The following is a 21,464-nucleotide window of genomic DNA, read 5'->3' on the forward strand; positions in this document are numbered from 1 at the left end:
AAAAAAAAGAAAAGAAAAAGAATACTGTATCTGTGCATTTTCCTAATGACCACAATTTATTATTACACTACTCTGAAGTTGACTACCCTTAACGCAGAAATTTGTATCTTCCCCCTTTGCGTGTGTGAATGTACTGTGTCTAATAGAAAGTACACAACACTTGGCATTTAACTTTTTATTGACTTGTGCACACACACACACACACACACACACACACACACATCCTTAGGTGCTTCCGAAAGACCAAGTCCTTGCTAGGAAACAATGACCATGGTAGGGATATGAGTCAAATCTGTTTCCACCTCCTAGGTAGCTGTGTTGAGAGATGCTGTAGCTGAGCTGTAGTCATACTGCACTTGGGGCAGAAACTGCTTGCTTTTTTATAGGAGTGATGTAAAAGAATCTAGACATAAATTAGGTCATTGCTAACTTCAAGTGTCAGTTTCTCATGTTGTGGAGGGAAGAGAGTGTGTGTAACTAATATAGTACTATTACAGCTCATATCATAGGATGCCGTAGAGCACTGGTCTTCAATTGGTGGGTCACAGCAGCAGGAGGGCTACTGCCATGCAAGTATGTGGTAAAAGATTAAGAAATGGGTTCCTAAATGCATGTCCTGGTTGAAAGTGGGTTCGAGGTCTGAAAAGGTTGAACAATGGATAGAAGAACTACATTTCAGGACGAACATTTCTAACAGGTCGAGGGACAATGTTCGCTAACTGAAAGGCGGTTGTTTCATCTACCTAGTTTGCATGTCCTCCCCTTTGTGGGACGATTATCAGGTTAAATATGTTATAGAAACATTTGGCACAGCTAAACTGAGATGTAAATTGCTGCGTAGTACAAACCTAAGGACTCTACTTACCCTGCGGTGAAGCAATCATCAAACTCTTCCATATGGCGCAGTCGATGCTAATATTTGTGCTGGTCTTAGCACATGATTAGGCCCGCCTGTAACATTTCTTTGCCACCCAAGGCTTATATGGATTCTGGAAAGGTTTGGAATGTCTCTTTCACGTGTGTGTAAGATAGCATGTTGATCCATATCAAGAATAAGTGATACCATAAAGAAAGGTGATATCTTTTTATTGGACAAATTTCTGAAGTTCAAGAGGGTCCCATTAAAAAGAAGAAGAAGAGTCGGCATCTTTTTGGCCATTATACATTTCACATTTTCCGATGCCTCGTTCAGGACAGATGGCATCACCTTGAACACTTATACTGGTTAATCCAGAGCAGTTTCAGAGCACACCATACATTTCCATGGAAATTTATTATCTCGAAAAAGTTGTCCCCAACTTCAGAGGCCGGCCACAGTTAGCCTCTAGCGAATCACCTTTGCCTACTGACACTGTTTTAGAAACAGGCTTGCAGCTACATGGTGGCAGATGTGCCCTTGCCTCTTTCTGCAGCAACCAGGCAAAAAAAGAAAAGAGAAGGTGATTTGTACACATAAGCTCAGTGAACATAGGAGACACTTTGAGAATTGAATGGGTCATAGCCCTTTGAGCAATTACTTTAGGGCGGCTCCACATAATTCAATTGGATTCTTCGGGGCGGGGGGAGGTATTTGGAGGAGCCCATGTGTTTTCTAGGTGTCACCAACTTGCGATTGTTCAAGGAAATGTATTTTAAAGTATTAAAAATTGTTTAGGTGTCTGCTGGTAGTTTGTCTTCTTTGTGGAAGATTTCGTTAGGTGTTGGCTGCTTAACTGTTTAATAGTTCTTAGCTGAAAGTGCATTCCAGCCAAGTTCTTGTTATAAGAGCTTTAGGAAAGAAGAGCCAGAAATGATAGCAATCCTGCTTTATGAGCAGCATTTCCCCCTACTGTGTCTTAAACAGGAATGATTCACTCCATGGAGAAAACTGTACACCACCACTACCAGCAGTAACAACAATGAAAGAGAAAGAGAGAGAGAGATAAAGACATGATGTGGTGAGCAAAAACCCCACATAATCCAGAACCACCCCAGAGATAATAATAATAATAATAATATTATGAGAAAGCTAAAGCCCATTAGGGCTAGTTGAATAGATAGGGGAGCATGTGGAATTTGGATGCCTTGCGAAGGGAAGGCCGCATTCTTCTATCCGACTATCAAGCAAGTTGTTCCGTAATTAAAGGCAGCTTTGAAGCAACGTTGTCAGGGGGTGGTTGGAAGGGAGGGGAAGAGCATCTCCCCAGTCTTCTTCCTGTAACAAGAAGGAAGAAACACAGGCTGCCTCTGAACCTTCATATGCTGCCAAAGATTTCCAACAAAGAGCATGTTTGTGAGAGGTTGGTTTTTTTAAAAGAAAACAAAAACATGTACCCCATCAAGAGAAAGACAGACATACTGGCTGGCTAGGTACGCAATCATCAAACCACTTACACCAAAGTATCCCTCTGAAATCCGTGAGCCCATTCCTAGGACGAATGGTATAAGAACAGCAGCAATTAGGTGCATGTTTAGTCATGTAGATTTGAGCATGTGTCTGTATTGGAAACACTTGTGTGTGTGTATATATGTGTGCACACTGATACACACATGCGTTATACTTCTTTCCTTATACCCAAAATGCTGGATGTACTTCATATTGTGTTGTGTAAGCCGTGTTGAAAAAAAAGTAGAGCGGGATATAATTTATTAATAAAAATAAAAATAATAAAAAATAAAATATTTAAATAATTGCCACCACAAGATGAAAATACTCGGGCCAGTATTTTCATCTCTGTTTTACTGATGGTGAGCTGAGTCTGAATCACAGCAATTTGCCTAAGACAACTCTGAAGCTGTGTCTTGAACAGAAGGCATCTTTGCTTAAAGTTTATGCTCTTATCCATCATGCTGCAGCTGCTAGATGAATGTGAATAAGTAACATCCAATATGTGCATAATGTGTACATTACTGGGATAAAATGGGAACTACCCAGAGGAAATGGCGAAAGTCAGAAAAGGCTTGGTTCTCCTTAGACCGTATATGGTTTATGTAAAGATTCTCTAAAGAAAAAATGGTACAGGTAAAGAACGTGCCCATTACTTTGAAGGGTGCAGACAGACATACACATAGTGTGCGCTATTTGGTGAACTGGGTAGGGTTCCAATCTACTGCTGTCGTACTGTATCTCAGATATAACAGACATTTTTTTAAAAAAACATTTTTCAAGAGGGCGGACTTAAACACTGCTCTTTTTTTTTTAAAAAAAAAAAGATTTCTCCTGGCCCCGAGTTTGTGTCTAAGCGTGTTCATACGCATATGAAGAAGACAGCATAGGTGATAAGAGAGCTACATTTCGCCAGTCCTGAAAACAAATTCAACATTTCTGGGCACATTCCTGATTATCAAGACAAGAAGGATAAGCATCACAACTTGAAACGGGTGTGTCTGTGCTTAGAAAATCTGTTTCACGCCAATTCTGAATCCTAAATTATCTGGTAACATCCCCACCTTTTCATCCTGTGAACTCTTCCATTCTTAATGTATTTCTAAACACAGATTGCATAACACAGTGAAGTCATCATCAGTGATATGGAGAACAGGAAAATAGGAGGACACACACACAATTTATGTGTGAAGTCTTTTTCGAGAACCTGTTTCTGATGCAAACATTTGTTATCTTTGTTGAATCTGGGAGGCTTGCTGTGCAATCCTAGGCATATTTACTCTGAAGAAAGTTCCAGTATGTCTAATGGGGTTTTCTTTAAAGTAAGTGTGTGTAGGATTGCAGCCTTAGATTCTGATTACTACAGCTCTCATTTGAACTGTACTGAATCTTGATAGAGATTGTAGCAATTTTCAAGGATGGTGGAATTAGAATATCCCTCCAAAAAGAAGTAGTGGAACAAAGCATGCACGATCCAAGATAAGTGAATATCAGTGCAGCAAATGCCTCATCATGGAAATGAGAGCAAACTTGGATTTAAAAAATAGATTAGACTATAAATATCAACATAGGGACATGCCACTTGAAAATTCTTATTTAAGTTGAAACCTAGACAGCTGCTGTTCATATACTACATCAACCTCCCTAAGGCGACAACTCAGTCTCATATGCCAAAGGAGCATCAACACATCTCAAAGGCTACAATATTCTTTTTAAGCTACACCAACTGGAAAGTCACTACAAGAGTTCTTTTGCTGGATGAGGATCAGGGCAGGATTTTTGGGAGCTGTAAAATGATAGAAATAGCTACTGTGGGACAGGCACACACAGCTCCTATTTTGGGGACTTGATTGTTTCAAGTCAGTACTTCAGCTTCTGCTGATCCCCAGGTATCAACTTTGTGGACAGGTATCATTGCAGAAATGCCGGTGGCGCTGTGGTCTAAACCACTGAGCCTTGGGCTTGCAGATCAAACGTCGGCGGTTCAAATCCCCGCGACATGGTGAGCTCCCGTTGCTTGGTCCCAGCTCCTGCCAACCTAGCAGTTTGAAAGCATGCCAAAAGTGCAAGTAGATTAATAGGTACCACTCTGGCGGGAAGGTGAACAGTGTTTCTGTGTACTGCTCTGGTGTCAGAGTTCCATTGCGCCAGAAGCGGCTTAGTCATGCTGGCCACATGACCTGGAAAAACTGTTTGCAGAAGCGGACAAACGCTGGCTCCCTCGGCCTGTAAAGCGAGATGGCCGCCGCAACCCCAGAGTCGTCGGCGACTGGACTTAATGGTTGGGGGTCCCTTTACCTTTTTTTATCATTGCAGAGCAGGTGAGTGAGGTTGTGGTGGCTAGAATACCAGAAGCTGCTTTGTGGAGGTATGCAGAGGCTGAGAAGAAAGGGAAACACATGCTGGGAAACTGGCTTGAGCTCCGATTCATGCACCAGGAACACTGATTGCGGAATGACCCAACACCAATACTCTTCCTGACCCCGCTGCAGACAGCGGAACGGCAAACTCACCTATCTACTATGCACACTATGTGATATGCAAACTTGGATGAACAGTAACTTCTCCCACTGCTGGTTTAGAAGATTGGGGCAAACTGCCTAATAGGTAACACAAGGCATAGGAGAATTCCCACACCTGCCTGCACCGCACCGCTTTCTGTGCTTAATGTATGTATGATTTCAAGGGTTGGTCTGTCTGACTACCTGTAAAAAAGCTATCTGCAAGTGCGCTCTCTTTAGAAATGGACACACATCTGCTGTGTATGTTTCTGCCTTACATTGTGAGTACATTGTGCTTTCGTAGGGCATATCGGCTGTCAGGTTCAGACATAGCTGCCTTGGATAAACTTCAGCATTAAAAAATGGGATATAAATTATTTAAGTAAACTACAAAATCCCTACATGGAATCAGGATCCATACAGGAAATTGTACAACCCTGATAGGTGAATCATAGCACATGTAGAAATGACTGCATGCAGGCATTGTGCGTACAAGCTGAAGCACAACTGACTGCCAGCTGTGGCTTCTTAGGGCACACAGGATCATGCATCATACTTCAGAAATAGGATCTGAATTACACTTCTCTATGGGCATTTGGTGATGTGTAAAATGGTCCCATGAAAGCCTGAACATTACTGATAGAGGCTTTTGCACATTTTCCTATATTGCCTCTTAAAGTAGCTAGTCTGGTTCCCTCCAAATGTTTCAGACTACAACTTCCACCATAGTCACGCTGGCAGGGGGGGCTGATTGGAGTTGTGGTCCAAAACATCTGGAAAGAACCCAGCTGACGAAGGCTTTCTTGAGTCATTAACACATGCAGGAATAAAACAAAGAGCTGTGCTGTGCAATCTTATCTATCCTTACTCTGATTTTTTATTTTATTTTTTGTATTTAACAAAATCGATATGCTGCTTGATTGTAGGTGAAAACTCTAAGCGGTCTATAATAAATTATTTCAAAACAAGTCCTGTTGTATTAAATGGTCAGCACATGTGGGATTGGAACCTTAACAGCTGTTGGGGAGATGATTGTTTTCTGTTGCAGGCACAAATACATTGCACGGCCCACCAATGTGTGGCAGGGCTCGATGTTGGGACATATTAAGTAAAAAAAAAAAAAAGGGGGTATAAAAGTGATCCAGAATACGAGTTGAGGAACATTGCCCACACCACTGAATAACTGCAGACAGTTTCTATATCTACCTTGAACAAATGCATAATTAACTTACGGAATCTGCTGCCGCAATATGTAGTGATGACCTCTGGCTTAGACAGCTTTCCTATCCAGGATAAGACTGTCAACAGTTTCAACAGCTATTAGTTAGGATAACTAAAGGGAACATTCCTGTTTGGAGCCAGTATACCTCTGAATAATACCATTTGCAGGCACCCAGCAACAGTAATAGTTTAGGTTTTGGGGTGGTGGTGGTGGGGAATGGCAATTCTGGAAGTATCGGTCTGGTCCATGCTGCAAAGAGGATGCTTGCCTTGCCGAACCCTTGGTCCAATCCAGCACAGGTTTTTCTCTTGTTGTTAAGGGGGTGGGGAGCTTTCAGATTCGAGAGTATTTCTAGATACAAATGAGACCCAGTTTGAAAGAAACAAGAAGGAAAAGGCACTGCATTGCGAAGGCTTCCACTGGAAGACTTTGGCCCAGATTCTAACACCCACTGCAGAAAGCTATAGGGATGAAAATCAGAAGAGATCTGTTTTGAAAAGGAATATACCTTCCAGCCAATGTCACGATTTTGAATTACAAATGTGTGGGAATGCAAAGTCGGAAACAAAAAGAAGCTAAGAACTACTACATCTATGAAAGCATTTTGAATCTGGACTTAAAAACAAAACAAAAGCAACCTTTGACCTTGCTGGCTGTATTTTAAAATTATACCAGATTTATAGGCAATTCAAATGAAACCAAGGGACTGAACCAATATCCTGCCCCGTTGCAATGTGAACTATGGAGGATGCATATGGCCTTAAAACAACAACAGAAATCCCTGATCTGTTCCAGATCTGTGGAGAGAAGCAAGAAATAAACAAGAGGAGGTGATGACGGGAGGGAGACGCTCTCCCCCTCCCCCCCTTCTTCTTTTTTAAAACCACCTCATGTTTCTTCTCCTTTTAACCTTTCTGCTACAGGCTGGCTTCAGACATGAGCGGGTTTGTCTTGAAAAGCGATTATTCAAACCGACATATCCTAATCGGCAAGTTTATTTCCGAACTGGACAAGGCGCGGAAGGTTAGACGCCTGGATTTATATATATATATTCTGCCTCTGTTTGTTACAGCAAGTTACGCTCGTGTCCGCTGTGGGGCGCCCGAGTTCCACTCTTTTATTTCCCTGCAGTTAAGGACGAGAAGAGCGCTCCCAGAACAGATGCTGTAGTGAAGGGAAAGAGGGGAGGGGGGCGCGTGAATCAAAAGGATGGGGAGGGGGTGGGGAGAAAGAGGGCAGGGACGGGGTGGTGGGGGGGAGGGAAGAGAGGCTTTATTCTCTAATACACTCGCTGGGGAGACTTTGTTACAAAACAGATTCATGCGAGAAGGGCAGGCGGGCTGTGTTGTACAATGAACTCCCCAGGGAAGGATAAATCCAGGGACGCAGAGAATGGTTATGGCAGAGAGGGGCATTTGGCTGGCTCAAAGCCTCCCACCCGCCCCTTCCTCCCGCCCTCGTCCTTTCCAGGCGCTCTCCCGCTCGCGATTCTGCTGGAGGAATATTTGATCTCCTCTGGAAAGTAGCCGCCAGACGGGCAAGCCACCCCAGCCGAATTCTCCCTTCCCTGCAACCCGGGGCCTCGCCTTGGCCGTCCTCTTCCCCTCGGCTGGGCTGCAAGGCCATCCCGCCCCCCACTCCTTTTTTCCTGGCGCTGGAAGCCTCTGGATCCCTTTCAGCGCAAACCCTCCCCTCTGTCTCCCTCCGCTCCCTCTCTTTGTGGGCCCGGTGGGATGAATGGGGAGGGTGGGGTGTGTGGACGAGAAGCTGAGAGCATGTGGCTTGAGCTTCTCAAACCGTGGAGGGTCCACCTGGTTTTCAAAGCAACCAAGAGCTGCAGAATAAACCCAAAGCAGGCCCGAGCAAGCTTGAAAGGGAGTTCTCAGAGAACTCAAGGCTCCAGCCGCCTCCACACGCCTTCTCCTCCTCAGCCAAAGCCTCACAAAGGAGCTTAGGCGGGTGGTTTTTCCTGGTGTGCATTAAACACACGCAGGCACGCACACACTCACACTCACGGCCGTTTATCCCTCACCTTTAGGTACAATCAGCGAAAGTGGGGGGTGTCAGTTTTTCATTAGGCTTCCCAGCTGATGGAAGAAGGGATGGGGGTGAGGGGGGGGTGGGCACGCTTGTAAGACACATGAGCAACTGGGTGATCTGCAAAAGTCAATCAGGAACTCTCTCCCTTTGCTCCACTGTAGAGAGGCGATGTATTATTAAGGGACAGAGAGTTAGCTAAAGTCTGGGTATGAGAAACACATCTACAAGATCCTTCCAAATCCACAGTTTTAAGAACTGTTGGAAGCACAAGCGAGCTAAGGAGAACAGTTTTACTCGCCTAACCGCAAGCGCTTCTTGCAGTCAAGTTCCCCCAAGGTGGAGGTGGATGCAAGAATCAGCCGGATTTCCCAGGGAAAAAGACAGACGAACACAGAAGGAAAGAATGTTTCTGCTGAATGAGAAGTATAAGCTTCGCAACAGCCCTGTTTTAAGAGAACCCTGTATTCGGCTGGTTAGTTAGACAACACATTCATGCCTCTTCCGCAAAGACATTTTTCAACGCTGCTCATTTAAAAAAGAAAAACAGGGAAAGAAGAAATATATTTTAAAAAATGTAAAATCTCTTCCCCAGACTCGGCTGTTGGCTTTTTTTTTGGGGGGGGGGGGGAGAGAGATGCATGGGCAGGGAGAAGTCTCAAACAGGATTAAGAAATTAATTATAAGTCCCCTATAGATGTAACACGTTTGATGAACTGATATCAGATAATAATCACATTCATTTCAAGCTTATGAAACAGATTTCCAGAAATATATATACTTAAGATAGCTCTTTCTAAAGTGAGCGTCACAATAGCTGAGAGGAGAGGAGAGACCTTGGGGAGGGGAGCAGGTAGGAGAAGCTGCAGATTGTTGGTCTGGAGCTTGGTTGAAATAATAATAATAATAATAATAATAATAATAATAATAATAATAATAATAATGCAGAGGGATGGGACACGCACATACTATCTCTCTTGAGACTAGACTCCGTGTCCTTAAACATTCTACTGTATTCTGATGTCTCCTGAGGTTCTTTATGAATTTGGCCCATAATGTGATGCATTTTGAAGGCGTAAATGGAAGTAGTGAGAGAACCTGCTCCCAGAGAGCGGTTTCCTTTATTCCAAAAGGACTAGCACGAATCCATGCCTCCTCAAATCAAATCGAAACCATTGCAATGCCCTAATTAGAGTAATTAGAATAATAAGGCTGCCTATATGTGGTAAGACAATGTGTACAAACAACTTTATTTAATGTATACTGCTAATCAGCGGTGCGTGCGTGCTTGAATGCTTCAGTGTAATAAAACTCACCCTCGTCCGCCCAAACAATCAAATACAAATTAGTTTAATGATTGTGCCTGCTTGAATGTCTTCGAAATCCACAGGCGGAGGGAAATAAATAGCACCATCCTTGTTTGTGCGTCTCCCCTACTGACCAAGGAGCTGGTGCCTCCGTGGACTTGGCAATGAATGACTGGAGGAGCCATGAATGAAGCGAGCAGGGACGGGCAATTAATGAATGAGACGGGCTGCCGAAAACTTTCGCTTAGAAGTTCCTTGGGCCGGCTAGACTTGGAAACCAAGCCTGGAGGGTGGGGAGAGGCTGGGCCAGAATGGGTCTGTTCTCTTAGCAGGGGCGCGAGGGAGATAAAAGAAAGATCTGCAATCGGGTGCACACTTTCTGGGGAGTAAATGCCACTGAATAACATGGGACTGGCTTCGCAGTAAACTGGCAACAAGACCAGACTCGATCGTCGAGTCACTGGCAGGCGGACGTTGCATTAGGAATTTAGGAGGACAATTTCTTTCCGGCAACAAAAGCCCAGCGATGCCTACACTTGTCTCTCCCTTGGTCCTAGATCCTGGCAACCATCCTTCGCATGATTCAGTGCAGTTTTAGATCTAGCCAGTTCCTCGGGGTTGGCGCAAAAGCAGTGAGAAGGACGACAACACGGTTATCGTGCACATTCTTGGCGCTCAAGACTGCAATCCTAAGCATGCCTACTCGACAGTAAGGACCAGTGGTCCAAAACGCATTAATTAAAACATGGCGTGATTTTTAAGTTGGTCCTCTGTATTCACCTACCGAGATCTGTGGGACGACCTATAACTCCCACCCCCTTTTGCTGGTATCCTGCTAAATCCAGCAGTCAAGGCAAAATATTTGGATGTCTACCACCCAAAAATGGATTCAGAGGAGTAGCAATTCAAAGAGTATTCACTTAGCAGTCATGTCCGTAAGAATCCACGAGATTCGCTTTCTAGTAGAATTCCAAATCCCATATTAGAGCAATACGTTTATTACGTTAATAATTTTACTTCCCAGTAAGTTTATGGGTCGTCAGTTGTCTGAATGCCCGCTCTTGAGTTTTAACAGCTTTGCAGAAAAGTGTTCTGAAAGTCTTTTTGAAAGACCCATTTCCACTCGTCAAGTCTTCATTGACTGACATTCAAGTTAAATTCGAAATATGTTTGCATAGTACTACTAACTAGAGACATTAAGGTGTCTATGGTGGTCTCATACACAAGAGCAGAGGTGTTTTGTTTGTTGGCGATGCCATTAATAAACTCGTTGGGAGCTCAACAACGTCTTCCCTGTTCAGAACTGCTAGTTAGCCTACGATGAGGAACTAGTTTAGAGACAGTGTTCAAAAACTATTCCCACTCGGGAGAAAGAAAGGAGGCCATGACATTTTAAGAGGTCCCCTTTAGAGGTCTCCTTCACGATCCTTTCAGCTATTCCGCTTTTCCTTTCTTTTCTTATTTTAAGCATAATTTCTTTGCTCACTTATTTCTCCCTATGGTTTTATGTTTCAGCTTTTCGCTTTGGCAAAACACATTACTCAAATGTGGCACTGTATGAAGCTAGCTAAAACTCCAGATATTAGACACGCATTTGCTGGAATAAATTCCCTTTGCAATTCAATGGTTTGTTGTTGCTCCCTTTGCAAGTGGAGAAGAGGGTGTCAGAAGATAAAATACAATCATTCCGAAAGACTTAGGAGTTCCGTAAGGAAATGTGAATCCTGCAAGGATCCAAATATAAGCAAAAGAAGCTGTTGCAAATCGACCTTTATCGTTCTAAGATACCCAGAGTGTATGGAAATCACCATGGTTTGCTGATTTGTGGCCGAGCCAGCACTGAACTGGAATGTAACATAACAAATAAACGGCCAATAGACTTTAATGTTATTTACACTAATATTCCAGTTCTAAATTAGACAGAAATTCCATTGATTTAAAAAAACTCTTTCTTTTCCAGCTATGGCTTCGATCCAAGCCCTGTTTACTGTAATGGGGCTTTCCCTGAAAAAGTGGGTTGAATCGCCAGTTACATTAATAGGAATTTAATTTTTTAACGGTTCCCTTGATACTTAAGTATCAAGCATATTTTTAAAAATCATATAAAGAATAAGCTGTCAAGCTAAAGTATTTTTTAAAAAGTGTGCTACAGACAGGGTGATTGTGGGTTTTTAAACATAAACATCTGCACACGTGTGTGTGTGTGTGTGTGTGTGTGTGTGTGTGTGTTTGTATTCGACCTTCAAGCTGATTCACAAGCAGCCGAGTGCTATTCTGCTGGCGTTTGATCCAGCTGCTTAATTCTGTCTGAAGCATATTATTCTCTCAACTGTATCAACTCTCACCACAGAACTTTGTTTCCAGTAAAAATGTGCTTTGCAGCACGATCCTACGCATGATTATTTGTAAATGACTCCTACTGAGTTCAGTGAGATTTATTTCATTCATGGGATTTTAAATCCTGCATCTTAAACCTGAATTTCATAGAATTTGCATGTGATTGTAGTATTCCTGCCCGATACTATGCACTTCCCCTAGAAGGAAAGCCCTACTGCGTTCAATGGGGCTTACACTCAAGTAAGGAGTGTAGACTTAAAAATTCGAACACAATCTAGGGATTGAGAAACAAACTAAAATGCGGCCATTGTTACCTGCCCAGGGATGAGAAGCCTCTATCTTCCCCAAGCCTGCATTTAATTGCAAATTATGTTCATTTCAGCGCAATCCTAAGGGTTTTATTTTTTATTTAATTATTAGATTTATATACCGCCCTTCATCCAAGATCTCAGGGCGCTTCCCACGAAGTGGGACCTATTGAGCTCAATGGGGCTTATATCCAGGAAAATATGGATTTGACTGCAGCCTTTATACTGAAATGCCATGGCATTCTCCTTGCCTGGGTGATTTGTCATCGCTTGAGACATAATTACAGTATCCTGTTTAAAACTTTAAAATAAAAATATAAAATTCTGCATTCATAAAGGATATTTTACAAGGAAGTTGTTTTCTCCAGTAATATGCAGTTAACTTACTGTTGTATGGTACACATAATGTAGCATACACACCTGCTAACTCTCAGTTATCACTTTCGTTAACGCTTTGGTGTCTGCCACATTTGACAAGTGAAAGTTACACCCTCGCTCCAAAATCCCCTCCTTCGCTTCCTGCAATCTTTCCCAGTTTCAAGATCCGTATCTATACCGCGTAACCTTTCTACTTTTACCAGGTGGGTAAAAGGCTGCAATCCTAAGCATACCTACCAGGAAGTAAAACCCTGGAGCTCTGTGGCTCGTACTTCCAAAGAAGCAAGTCTAAGGTCCGAGCGGGGTGGGGAATTGTATTGAAAGACACTGAATAAAGTTTAAGAAAAGAGGCGGGTTTCTATTTGTCTGTGAGACGGCCTTTCTGTTCTCTTGTATTCAGAGAGGTCAGAGCAAATCCAATAGGATTTAGCTGAAAAATTCAAGTCAGGCTAGGAAGTTTAGAAACGGTGAGCCTTTTTTGTTGGTATTATTATTATTATTCTCAAGTTGTGCCAAATTATTGCTAATATTATTGCCTTCCAGGATTTATACTTAAGTCAGAAACAGCAAACGGGAGAGGGGACAGGAGGCAGGCAGCTGTAAGCGCCCGCGTTGCTTTCGACTCCGGATCGCAAGCAAATGAAGTGGGAGTATTTTTGACGGCAAGGAAGCTGAAATCCGCATGGAATGACAAGCAAACAAATTGGCTTAATTACTTTGTGGATCGAGGTGGTCAGTAGTCAGAAACAGGCTGCCTCTATACAAAGGCCTCGTGGGGGGGAAAAACCCTTTCTTAAAAAAATAATAATCAGCAACGTTTACATATGCATTTATCACATGGGCCAGAAAATGTAAACATCAACCGTGGAACTTAGAGAATGAAGGAAGGAAGGAAGGAAGGAAAAGAAAGACCATCCTGACGGAAAAGTTTCTCATTTGAACAACTAAAAACACTAGAATAAAAGAAACACTGGGAGAACATCTCCTTTTTTCTGCTATCCAAAAGAAAAGAAAGCAAAATATAAATACATCTCTTGTTCGCCACTACTCCTAGCACCTCCTTATTAGGCAAGGCATTGAAGCCAAACTGAAGCTCCGTCGAAGAATGAATCGATTTCCAACTATTATTGTTTGTAGAAAAGATTGTTATCTCTGCAACTTCCCCATGCCTCTCTCTTTATTCAGATAAACTCTCTTCCTCTCTCTCAAGCCACTTTTGAAATTAGGATTTCAATCCCAAACACTGAGCCTTCTCGTCCACAGCTTGATACCAGATCTAACATCCTCGCATCTCTGTCAATTCCTGCAAGAGATGAGGGCATGGCCTTATTTTGCTATTGTCTAGAGATGCTCAGAAGCTGTTCAGAAGCGTCGCTCACACCTTGACTAGCACCCAATACTTCCCACCGCTCTCCTGGTATTTACTGCTATTACTGGGACACCAGCTCCTCTTTCCACAAACCTTGGTAGCAGTCTTTTAAGAGGGGAGGGGGGAGCACAAAAGCAGAAAGTAACAACAGGACTTCCCTTGTTGACAGTTAATACAAGGTGACGGTGAAAGGGAACCTCGACGGTACCTGACCAGTTTCCTCCTCCTCGATTAAAGATACGCCCCTCAATATCCCTAATGCTAAATCCTTGGTTGAAGCGCCCTGGGTGAGCTCCTCTCCCAAAGTAGTTTCTCTCTGTCCCAACGCTGTAACCATCACCCAGCAGTTCTATCAATATAGGCAGGAGGCTCAAATTCTTTAGCGGGCGAGGAAGGGAAAGGCTTCTTTCCAAACGAATCCTCCTTTCAGATATGAAAGCCAGGCGCTCAACTAAAAATCACACCTGGCCCAACCAAGCGTCGCGCACGTGATCCCACCACCACTCCAAACGCGCGCACAAACTCGGGTGGCGCGCGCGCGCGCAGGGGGGAGAAGCAAAAGATTCCATTTCCAAGACCATTGAAATGTCCTGCAGAGGGCAGATGCTGCCCAGCTTTCCACTCCTCAAACAACCCACCCCCCTCCACTATTAAAAAAAATACAGACAATTCAGCGAACTATTGACCAAGGGACATTCAATCTATACCCAGCTTAAACATTTTACCCATCAGCATATCTGCGGTCACAGAACACTCCTTCTTTCTGTCACTTCGTTTCCAGACTATTGATAAGATCATTTAGCTGAATCTGTTTGGGACGCGTGTAATATTGACTAGGAGTTAGAAAAGATGATTAAATCTAATAAGCCTGGAAACTATCGTTAAAAGGGGAAAGGCGGTGGTGGGAAGACTTAGGGCGGAGTGGCTGTGGCGTTGGGTGGAATTTTCTTCTAAAAAGCCAAGAAACTAGGCAAGAAGGTGTTAGTATCCAAAACATGCTAACGCTGAAGATGCCACCTCACGTCTATGGAAAAAGTAAGAAATGGGCTATTGACGGGGATAGCACCCAATAACCTAGTCATGTCCACAAGGACCTAAACCGAAGCTCCACAGAAATGTATAGCGGGATTATAGCCGCCCTCTATAATGTTGTTCGTGTGCACACACTTTAGCAATCTGAACCACACCCAGCTTGGGCGAAAGCAATTTGATTTGAGCTGGCGTGCAGTCTATCCAGTCTATGCATTGCTTAGTTGGAAAGTCCAGGTTCCATTGGAACTAAACTTCCAGTTCCTGTATTCACTTTCCTGAGGGTAAAGTTCCATTGATTTCAAAGGAACTCACCTCCAAGAGACAACCTTTAGGGCCGCGGGTCCAGTTAGATTATAGCACTTCAGCTGTTCCTCGGTTGGGGATCTGGCTGCATCTCTATTGTAGAACCTACACTGCAGCGTAGAAATTACTCCAAAGAATAGTTTATTTGTTACTTGAAAGAACGAAAGCGCCGCATAGCCCACGGAAGCCTTTCAAATGTCTAAAGAAGAACTGGCAATCTACCTGACAAAACTTTGATTTGGAAGGAGACAAAATGCACATGGCTAAGCAAGAACTGACTAAGGAAGTCCAATATAAACAACCGCATGTTTAGCGTTAAAAGAGCTTGATTAAAAATAGTAACAATGCCCTGTTCCTTTAAAAACAAAACACTTAGGCGTTGGGCTACAGTTATCCATCCACCGGTTATCCCGTGGCGATAGTGCTGCAGTGAATCCCATGGACTGCAATGGGATATCAACGAGCCTACTCACTTAATATAGTCTTGGTGGTTTGAATGGAACTTTTTACTGCCAAGTAAGTGTGAGAGCTTATGATCGCAGCCCAAAGCGGCACACGCTACATCGAAAACCCCAGCCCAGCGACTGACAATGAGAACATGTAGATGCTTATTTTGTGTAGCCTCCAAACAGCTATATATTTCTTCGCACACGCGTTCCAAGAGAAACTGGTTCCCAGAGCCAGTGCGGTGGATTCCAGCATTAAAGGCCGAACCTTGGAAAGACAATTGTGCCTACCTAACAGTGTTCCTTCCCGGCCCACATTCCTCCTGCACTCTACCAGCTGCCAGAATTATACCAGCGAAATCTGTCAATAGATTAGGCATACATTTTATTCCAAAATGTCATGGAGTAAGAAGGAAGGACAGAGAATGCAAGGCAATAGAAAGGCTAGATTCTATTTCTTCCCACATATTTCCCATTTCCAAAGAACTATGTCGCCACTCTCAGTACTATTTCTTTTCTTTTTTTTAAAGGGAAATAAAAGATATGCCAATAACTCGAACAAACTATAAAGGTCTTGTGTATTTCTGTTTTATGTAGATAATAAAATATTACTTTAACATAAATATATAAGGATCTCTGCGCTTTTATTTTTCCCCACAAGCACATCCAAATGTACCAAAAAACAAAGTATTTCTTTAAAGAGACTGAACCAAAAAAAAATATTACATCCCATATAGATTTTGTTTGTTTGTTCACCTACTCATTTAAAGCTACAGAAAAAACAGTTTCCAGAACCTGTTTGCTTTAAAAGAAATAAATATACATTGAGGCAGCCCACTTAAAAATGATATGAAAATATTTCCCTGGGTAGCATTAAAAAAAAAAAGAAAAAAAGAAAAATAGACAAAGAAAACATTTAAACTATTTCTGCATTTCAAAGGACAAATATTAAACATATATACAGAGTGGTAAGGTTTGTGTGGTAACTTTGTTTTAAAATTTTAAGTAAACTTATTGGAGGGTTTAGAGGATCTGCTTCCCCCAAACTCCTTCTTTTGACCTTACCCAGATATTAATAAGTGTCACTGCCCCCCCATTTTGCCACTTCCACTGCCCCAACCTGAATATTTTTAAAGAAGTTTGTCCCCATACAGTAATCGACAGCAGCTCAATACCATTAAAGAGAAACCAGTGTCCATATAGTTTTTTAAAGGGGGGGGAAAACACTGTTGCAAAAATAGAATAAAGGCCCAATGAATAGGCTTCTCAGAAAGCTGTATTTGTCTTCTCAAGGGGAAGTGGGGAGGGGGAAAAAATCTGCTGCCAGACACTGGCGCTTAGAAAAACAGTTGAAGAATATAGTATTATTAAATCCCACCTACTTCCTCCAATGTTTATCTGCAAGTTTCTCTGAGAGAATATTTCATTGGCCTCAGAATTCTCAAACACTCCACTAGGCAAACTTTGTAAATATTATTTTTTAAAAAGTTATACAGACCACCCCCTTTTTGTGCTGAGTAGATGTTTCAAAATATGAATATGTCACTCTCACAGTTTCATGGGTTACCCCCTCCCCCTTTGCCCCAATATAGAATATAATATACAATTTCAACTTCCCCTTCCTGTCTTCCCTCTCTAGAGCCTTTTGCTTTTTGGAAAGTTAACCATTTTCTACCAAGCAAAATGCAGCTATTAAATGACTAACACAAAGGGGACAGGAAAAAGACAAATTGAAAAATGGCATTTTGGTTGCTTTGTTTTCCCTTCATTTGGCTCCCTTTGGAGAAAAGAGAAAAGGCCGACAAAGTTAAACCGGTCCTTTTCATGCCACATGTTATGCTGAAGTCTCAAGAAAGGACGTGGGATGCATCTAAAATGTGAGAAGAAACCTTAAAGAGAAATTCACCCAGCTGCATGTGGCCACAACTCCCACATACTGACCACTGAAAACCAAGTACAGTACTTGGATTTTTAAAGCAATCCCCATAGAAACATTTACTTGGAAATAAGTCCCATTGATTACAATGGGGGAAATCCTGGCTACCTTCTTAGTCTTAACCTCACTGATTTCAATGGGTTTAATCATTGCTTAAAATTCCTCCACTCTCTTGTCCAGAGCGTACTTCATACAATCCCACATCTTTGCTGAAGTAAGTTGGAAACCTCCCATTGAGATGAATGGGACTGCAGTTCTTAGACCGCTTACATTCAATCCTGTTTTTTTCAGCACATGATGTGAAAGCAAGTCCCACCTAAAGTGGGTGTCACTCTTGGAACTGAGTGTTATCTTCTCCCCAATGGAAATGATGCATCTCAAGATCACAGCCCAGAGCTGCAACCTTGAGCACCTTTGCTTAGATCAGTGGAACTTACTTCCAAGTGACGATCTTGAGGATCAGAATGAATGTTCTTGAGCTGAATTTCTACCCCCACCCCATTCCAAATTTAAAAGCAGATGTCAGCATAGGGCAGAGCAGCGCTGGACAAGACATACAGAGAACTTTCTGTACAGGATCTGTGAAGCTAAGCATTAGTCTCTCTTTCTCTCTCTTTCTCCCATCTGACACTCCACACCCCCCCCAAAAAAAACACTTGTTAGTTTCTTTCAAAGTGCCACTTTCTGCTGGAAAAGCATGAATGGGTCCCCCCCCCCTCTCTCTCTCTCTCTCGCTCTCTCTCTCTCATACACACACACACACACACACACACACACACACACACACACACTTATACTCTTATTTCTGCGAGTTTCTAATTCTTCACGTCCCTTCCCCCAATCCTGCCCCCTTCTCCGTTTCACTCACTCATTCACACAAACACCTACCTTGCCTTGCATCTGGGAAAAAAAAAATACATATCCACAGCCACATTTCTCTGTGTGGGAAGTGGCAGTTGTTTCTTCCCCCACCTCCTTCTCGTCTCTGTCCTTTTCTTAACGCTTCCCCTCAAGATCTACTTAACCCTAAGGAGAGCCCAGCTTCCCCCACTCCGGAGGTTAATGATGGCAGAAAAAGCAAATTAAACATGACCTCCGCCGAAGGCTGACTCCAAAACTTCGCGTCCAGCAACACAAAGAGGAAAGGCAAAGGCTTACACGGATTTTTGTACATTGTCCCACCGCTGGCCAGCAAACACATACACACAGAGAGCAAAATGCAAGTCACCTCCAGACAGAGGCAGGAAAGGGAGAGATCTGTAAACTTCTGTTTCCTTGCAGTGCAAATTCAGACGGTTTCCTCTCTCTCTCTCTCACTCTCTCTCTCTCTTTACAAGAACGGCATAACCCTTCTAATGACACCTGCCTACCACATTTGCCTGTGTATCCGCGCCCCCCACCCCCAGCCAAAGCAACCCAACCTAAAGCGCGTTGCAGAGCATCGAAGCATCATCTTCCCTGCTTTCCTTCTAGGCGCCTTTGGCGAAGACCCCACCAAGGATTTAACGGGCAAGGCCCCCTGCTACAAAAGGCCGGCCGGCTTTCGCCTATACCCAGAGGGGGGAAGGTTTTGTGCAGCGCCTTGACATTTGCAATGGGGCGTCTCTCTTATCTGCCTGCGCCTGGATGCAAGGAAGAGAGAGAGAAAGAGAAAGAGAGAGCGGGGGAGAGGTGGAAGGGGCAAACATGCACTCGCTTCTCTGACACACACATCCATATACTCACTGCACTTCATTGCCTGGTTACTCGCCTGTAAAGGTCAGAAACACACCATTCATTACACACTTTGCTACCGTTTCAAGGATAGTTCAGTGCATTCGCCTTCCTTCTTTTTTTTGTTTTGTCTGCTTTTTTTTTTTAAAAGGGGAATAGGGAGAAAACAATCGAAAGAGTTGGAGGAGTAAGGGGTTCGAGGGAAGGGGCCAGGCTCGGCCCCCCCAGTTCCCCCCTGCTCCTCCTCCCCCGCCGACGGCGGAGTTCACTGCACAGGAGTCTGTACCCCGTGGTGTGGCGGCGGCGTGTCCCTGCTGGCCCCATACACGTCCTCGGCTCCCGGCAGAGTCCCTCCCGGGGGAGTCATGCGTTTCTCTTTCTGTCTCCTGTTACAAAACCACACGCGGACCACCTCTTTCTCGAGCTGGAGGCTGTCCGCCAGCGAGGTGATCTCCTGGGCGGAAGGCTTGGGGCACTTGAGGAAATGGCTCTCGAGGGCGCCCTTGACGCTCACCTCGATGGAGGTGCGCTTTTTCCGCTTGCGCCCCTGCGCCGCGATCTTGTCTATGCTGGTGGGGCTGCCCGACGACGAGTCCGCCTCCTCCAGCCACTTGTTCAACAAAGGCTTCAACTTGCACATGTTCTTGAAGCTCAGCTGCAGGGCCTCGAACCTGCAGATCGTCGTCTGCGAGAAGACGTTGCCGTAGAGCGTGCCCAAGGCCAAGCCCACGTCCGCTTGGGTAAATCCCAGTTTGATCCGCCGCTGCTTGAACTGCTTGGCGAACTGCTCCAGGTCGTCCGAGGTCGGCGTGTCCTCGTCCGAGTGCGCCTCGTGGTGGTGGTGCGGGTGGTGGTGCTGCTGTTGCTGCTGCTGCTGCCCGTGCGGGTGCTGCTGCTGCGGCTGCTGCTGGGGAAGGTGGTCGGGGTGGTGAGGGGGCTGCTGCTGCTGCTGCGGCTCCTCGTGGGCGTCCCGCAGGCCGTGGTGGTGCATGCCCGGCTGCCCGGAGCCCAGCATGCCGTTGACCGTGAAGCCCGGCGGCTGCGAGTACAGGAGCCCGCCCTGGCCGCCGCCGTTGGACGCGGCCATGCCGGGCGGCAGGTGAGCCGCGCCGCCAGTCCTCCACGCCACGGCCGCGGCCACGGCGGCGTGGTGGCTCCCGGCGTGGTGCACCAGGTGCGGCGGTCTGCCTTGCTGCTGCTGCTGCTGCTGCTGGTGATGCTGCTGCTGCAGCTCGTCCCCCCGGCCGCTGGCCTGCACCACCGAGGGCTTGATGTCCTGCTGGCCCAGCGGGCTGGTGGACCAGGGCGAGTCCCCTCCGCCGCCGCCGCCGCCGCCTCCTCCTCCGCCGCCTCCCCCTCCGCCGCCGCCGTGGGACAGCGCCGTGATCCACTGGTGAGCGTGGCTGAGCGGGTGCCCGTTGCTCTGCAGCGCGTAGTCCGCCTGCACCAGCGCCTGGGCGTCCCTGTAGCCGGCGCCCGGCTGCATGCTCCCCGGCGGCTCGGCGTGCACCATGGGCGAGCTGGAGGTGAGCAGGCTGTAGTGGTTAGACGCTGTGGTCGCCATGACTCTCCGAGCCGGACTGAGGGCTCCGCTTAAAGGAGCCGCGCATTTGACAGCTACTTTTTCGCCTCGGGCTCCTCTCGCCGCTCGCTTCCCCCGCAAGTCCGCTTGGCAGAGCCCACTGCAAAGGCACGCGTCCCCGCTCCTCCCTCCCTCCGGCCCCCATTGGCTCCCTGCGCTTTGATTTACGTGGAGACCTCTAGCAACCGGCGCAGGGGGAGCCTCCCATTGGCCCCGGCCCTGGCGCTGACACCACGCCCCCCGCACAGCCTCCCTCTCGCTCGCTTTGTAATCAAACTCGGAGCAGGGAGCGAGGGAAGGAAGGAAGGAAGGGGGAAGGAACAGAAAAGAAGTGGCGGCGGGGGCGGGGAAGAGACACAAACACACACACGGAAGAAAGGGAATAATGATGATGATGATGATGATGAAAAGTGTAGCTCCTTTGCTTGTAGCCACATGGGCTGAGTCCGGATAACGGGGGCTGTGTGTGAGACCCGAGGATGCTCACCTCCTCTGTAAAACAGGAAGAACAACTGCAACAAGAAGAAGACACATAGGAAAACCACCTTTGTCTATGTTTACTGGAAAAGCAAGTAGGTCACAAACTGACCCTAGGCGCGCCGTGGTTAAGGCTACTGGTGGGGATGCT

At 45.2% G+C, this 21,464-nt stretch overlaps 1 protein-coding gene across 6 annotated transcripts; it reads right to left on the bottom strand.

Moving 5' to 3' along the window:
- Positions 1-1,069: 1,069 nt before the first annotated feature.
- Positions 1,070-20,972, bottom strand: POU3F2 (POU class 3 homeobox 2). Of its 6 annotated transcripts, none has more exons than XR_013392289.1 (2): positions 15,897-20,909; positions 1,070-2,194 (listed from the first exon to the last, which is right to left on the bottom strand). XR_013392289.1 is itself a non-coding variant. In XM_028723019.2 (2 exons), the coding sequence occupies exons 1-2, from the start codon at positions 20,816-20,818 to the stop codon at positions 2,120-2,122; spliced, it is 1,353 nt and encodes a 450-aa protein (XP_028578852.2). In that variant the 5' UTR covers positions 20,819-20,972; the 3' UTR covers positions 1,070-2,119. The 6 variants fall into 6 exon arrangements, 3 of the variants coding, with proteins under 3 accessions (XP_028578852.2, XP_028578853.2, XP_028578854.2); XM_028723019.2 differs by having other exon boundaries at positions 19,541-20,972; XM_028723020.2 differs by having other exon boundaries at positions 19,769-20,909.
- Between the last annotated feature and the right edge of the window lie 492 nt (positions 20,973-21,464).

This window comes from Podarcis muralis, chromosome 3, assembly GCF_964188315.1.
Source record: "Podarcis muralis chromosome 3, rPodMur119.hap1.1, whole genome shotgun sequence".
NCBI lineage: Eukaryota > Metazoa > Chordata > Lepidosauria > Squamata > Lacertidae > Podarcis > Podarcis muralis.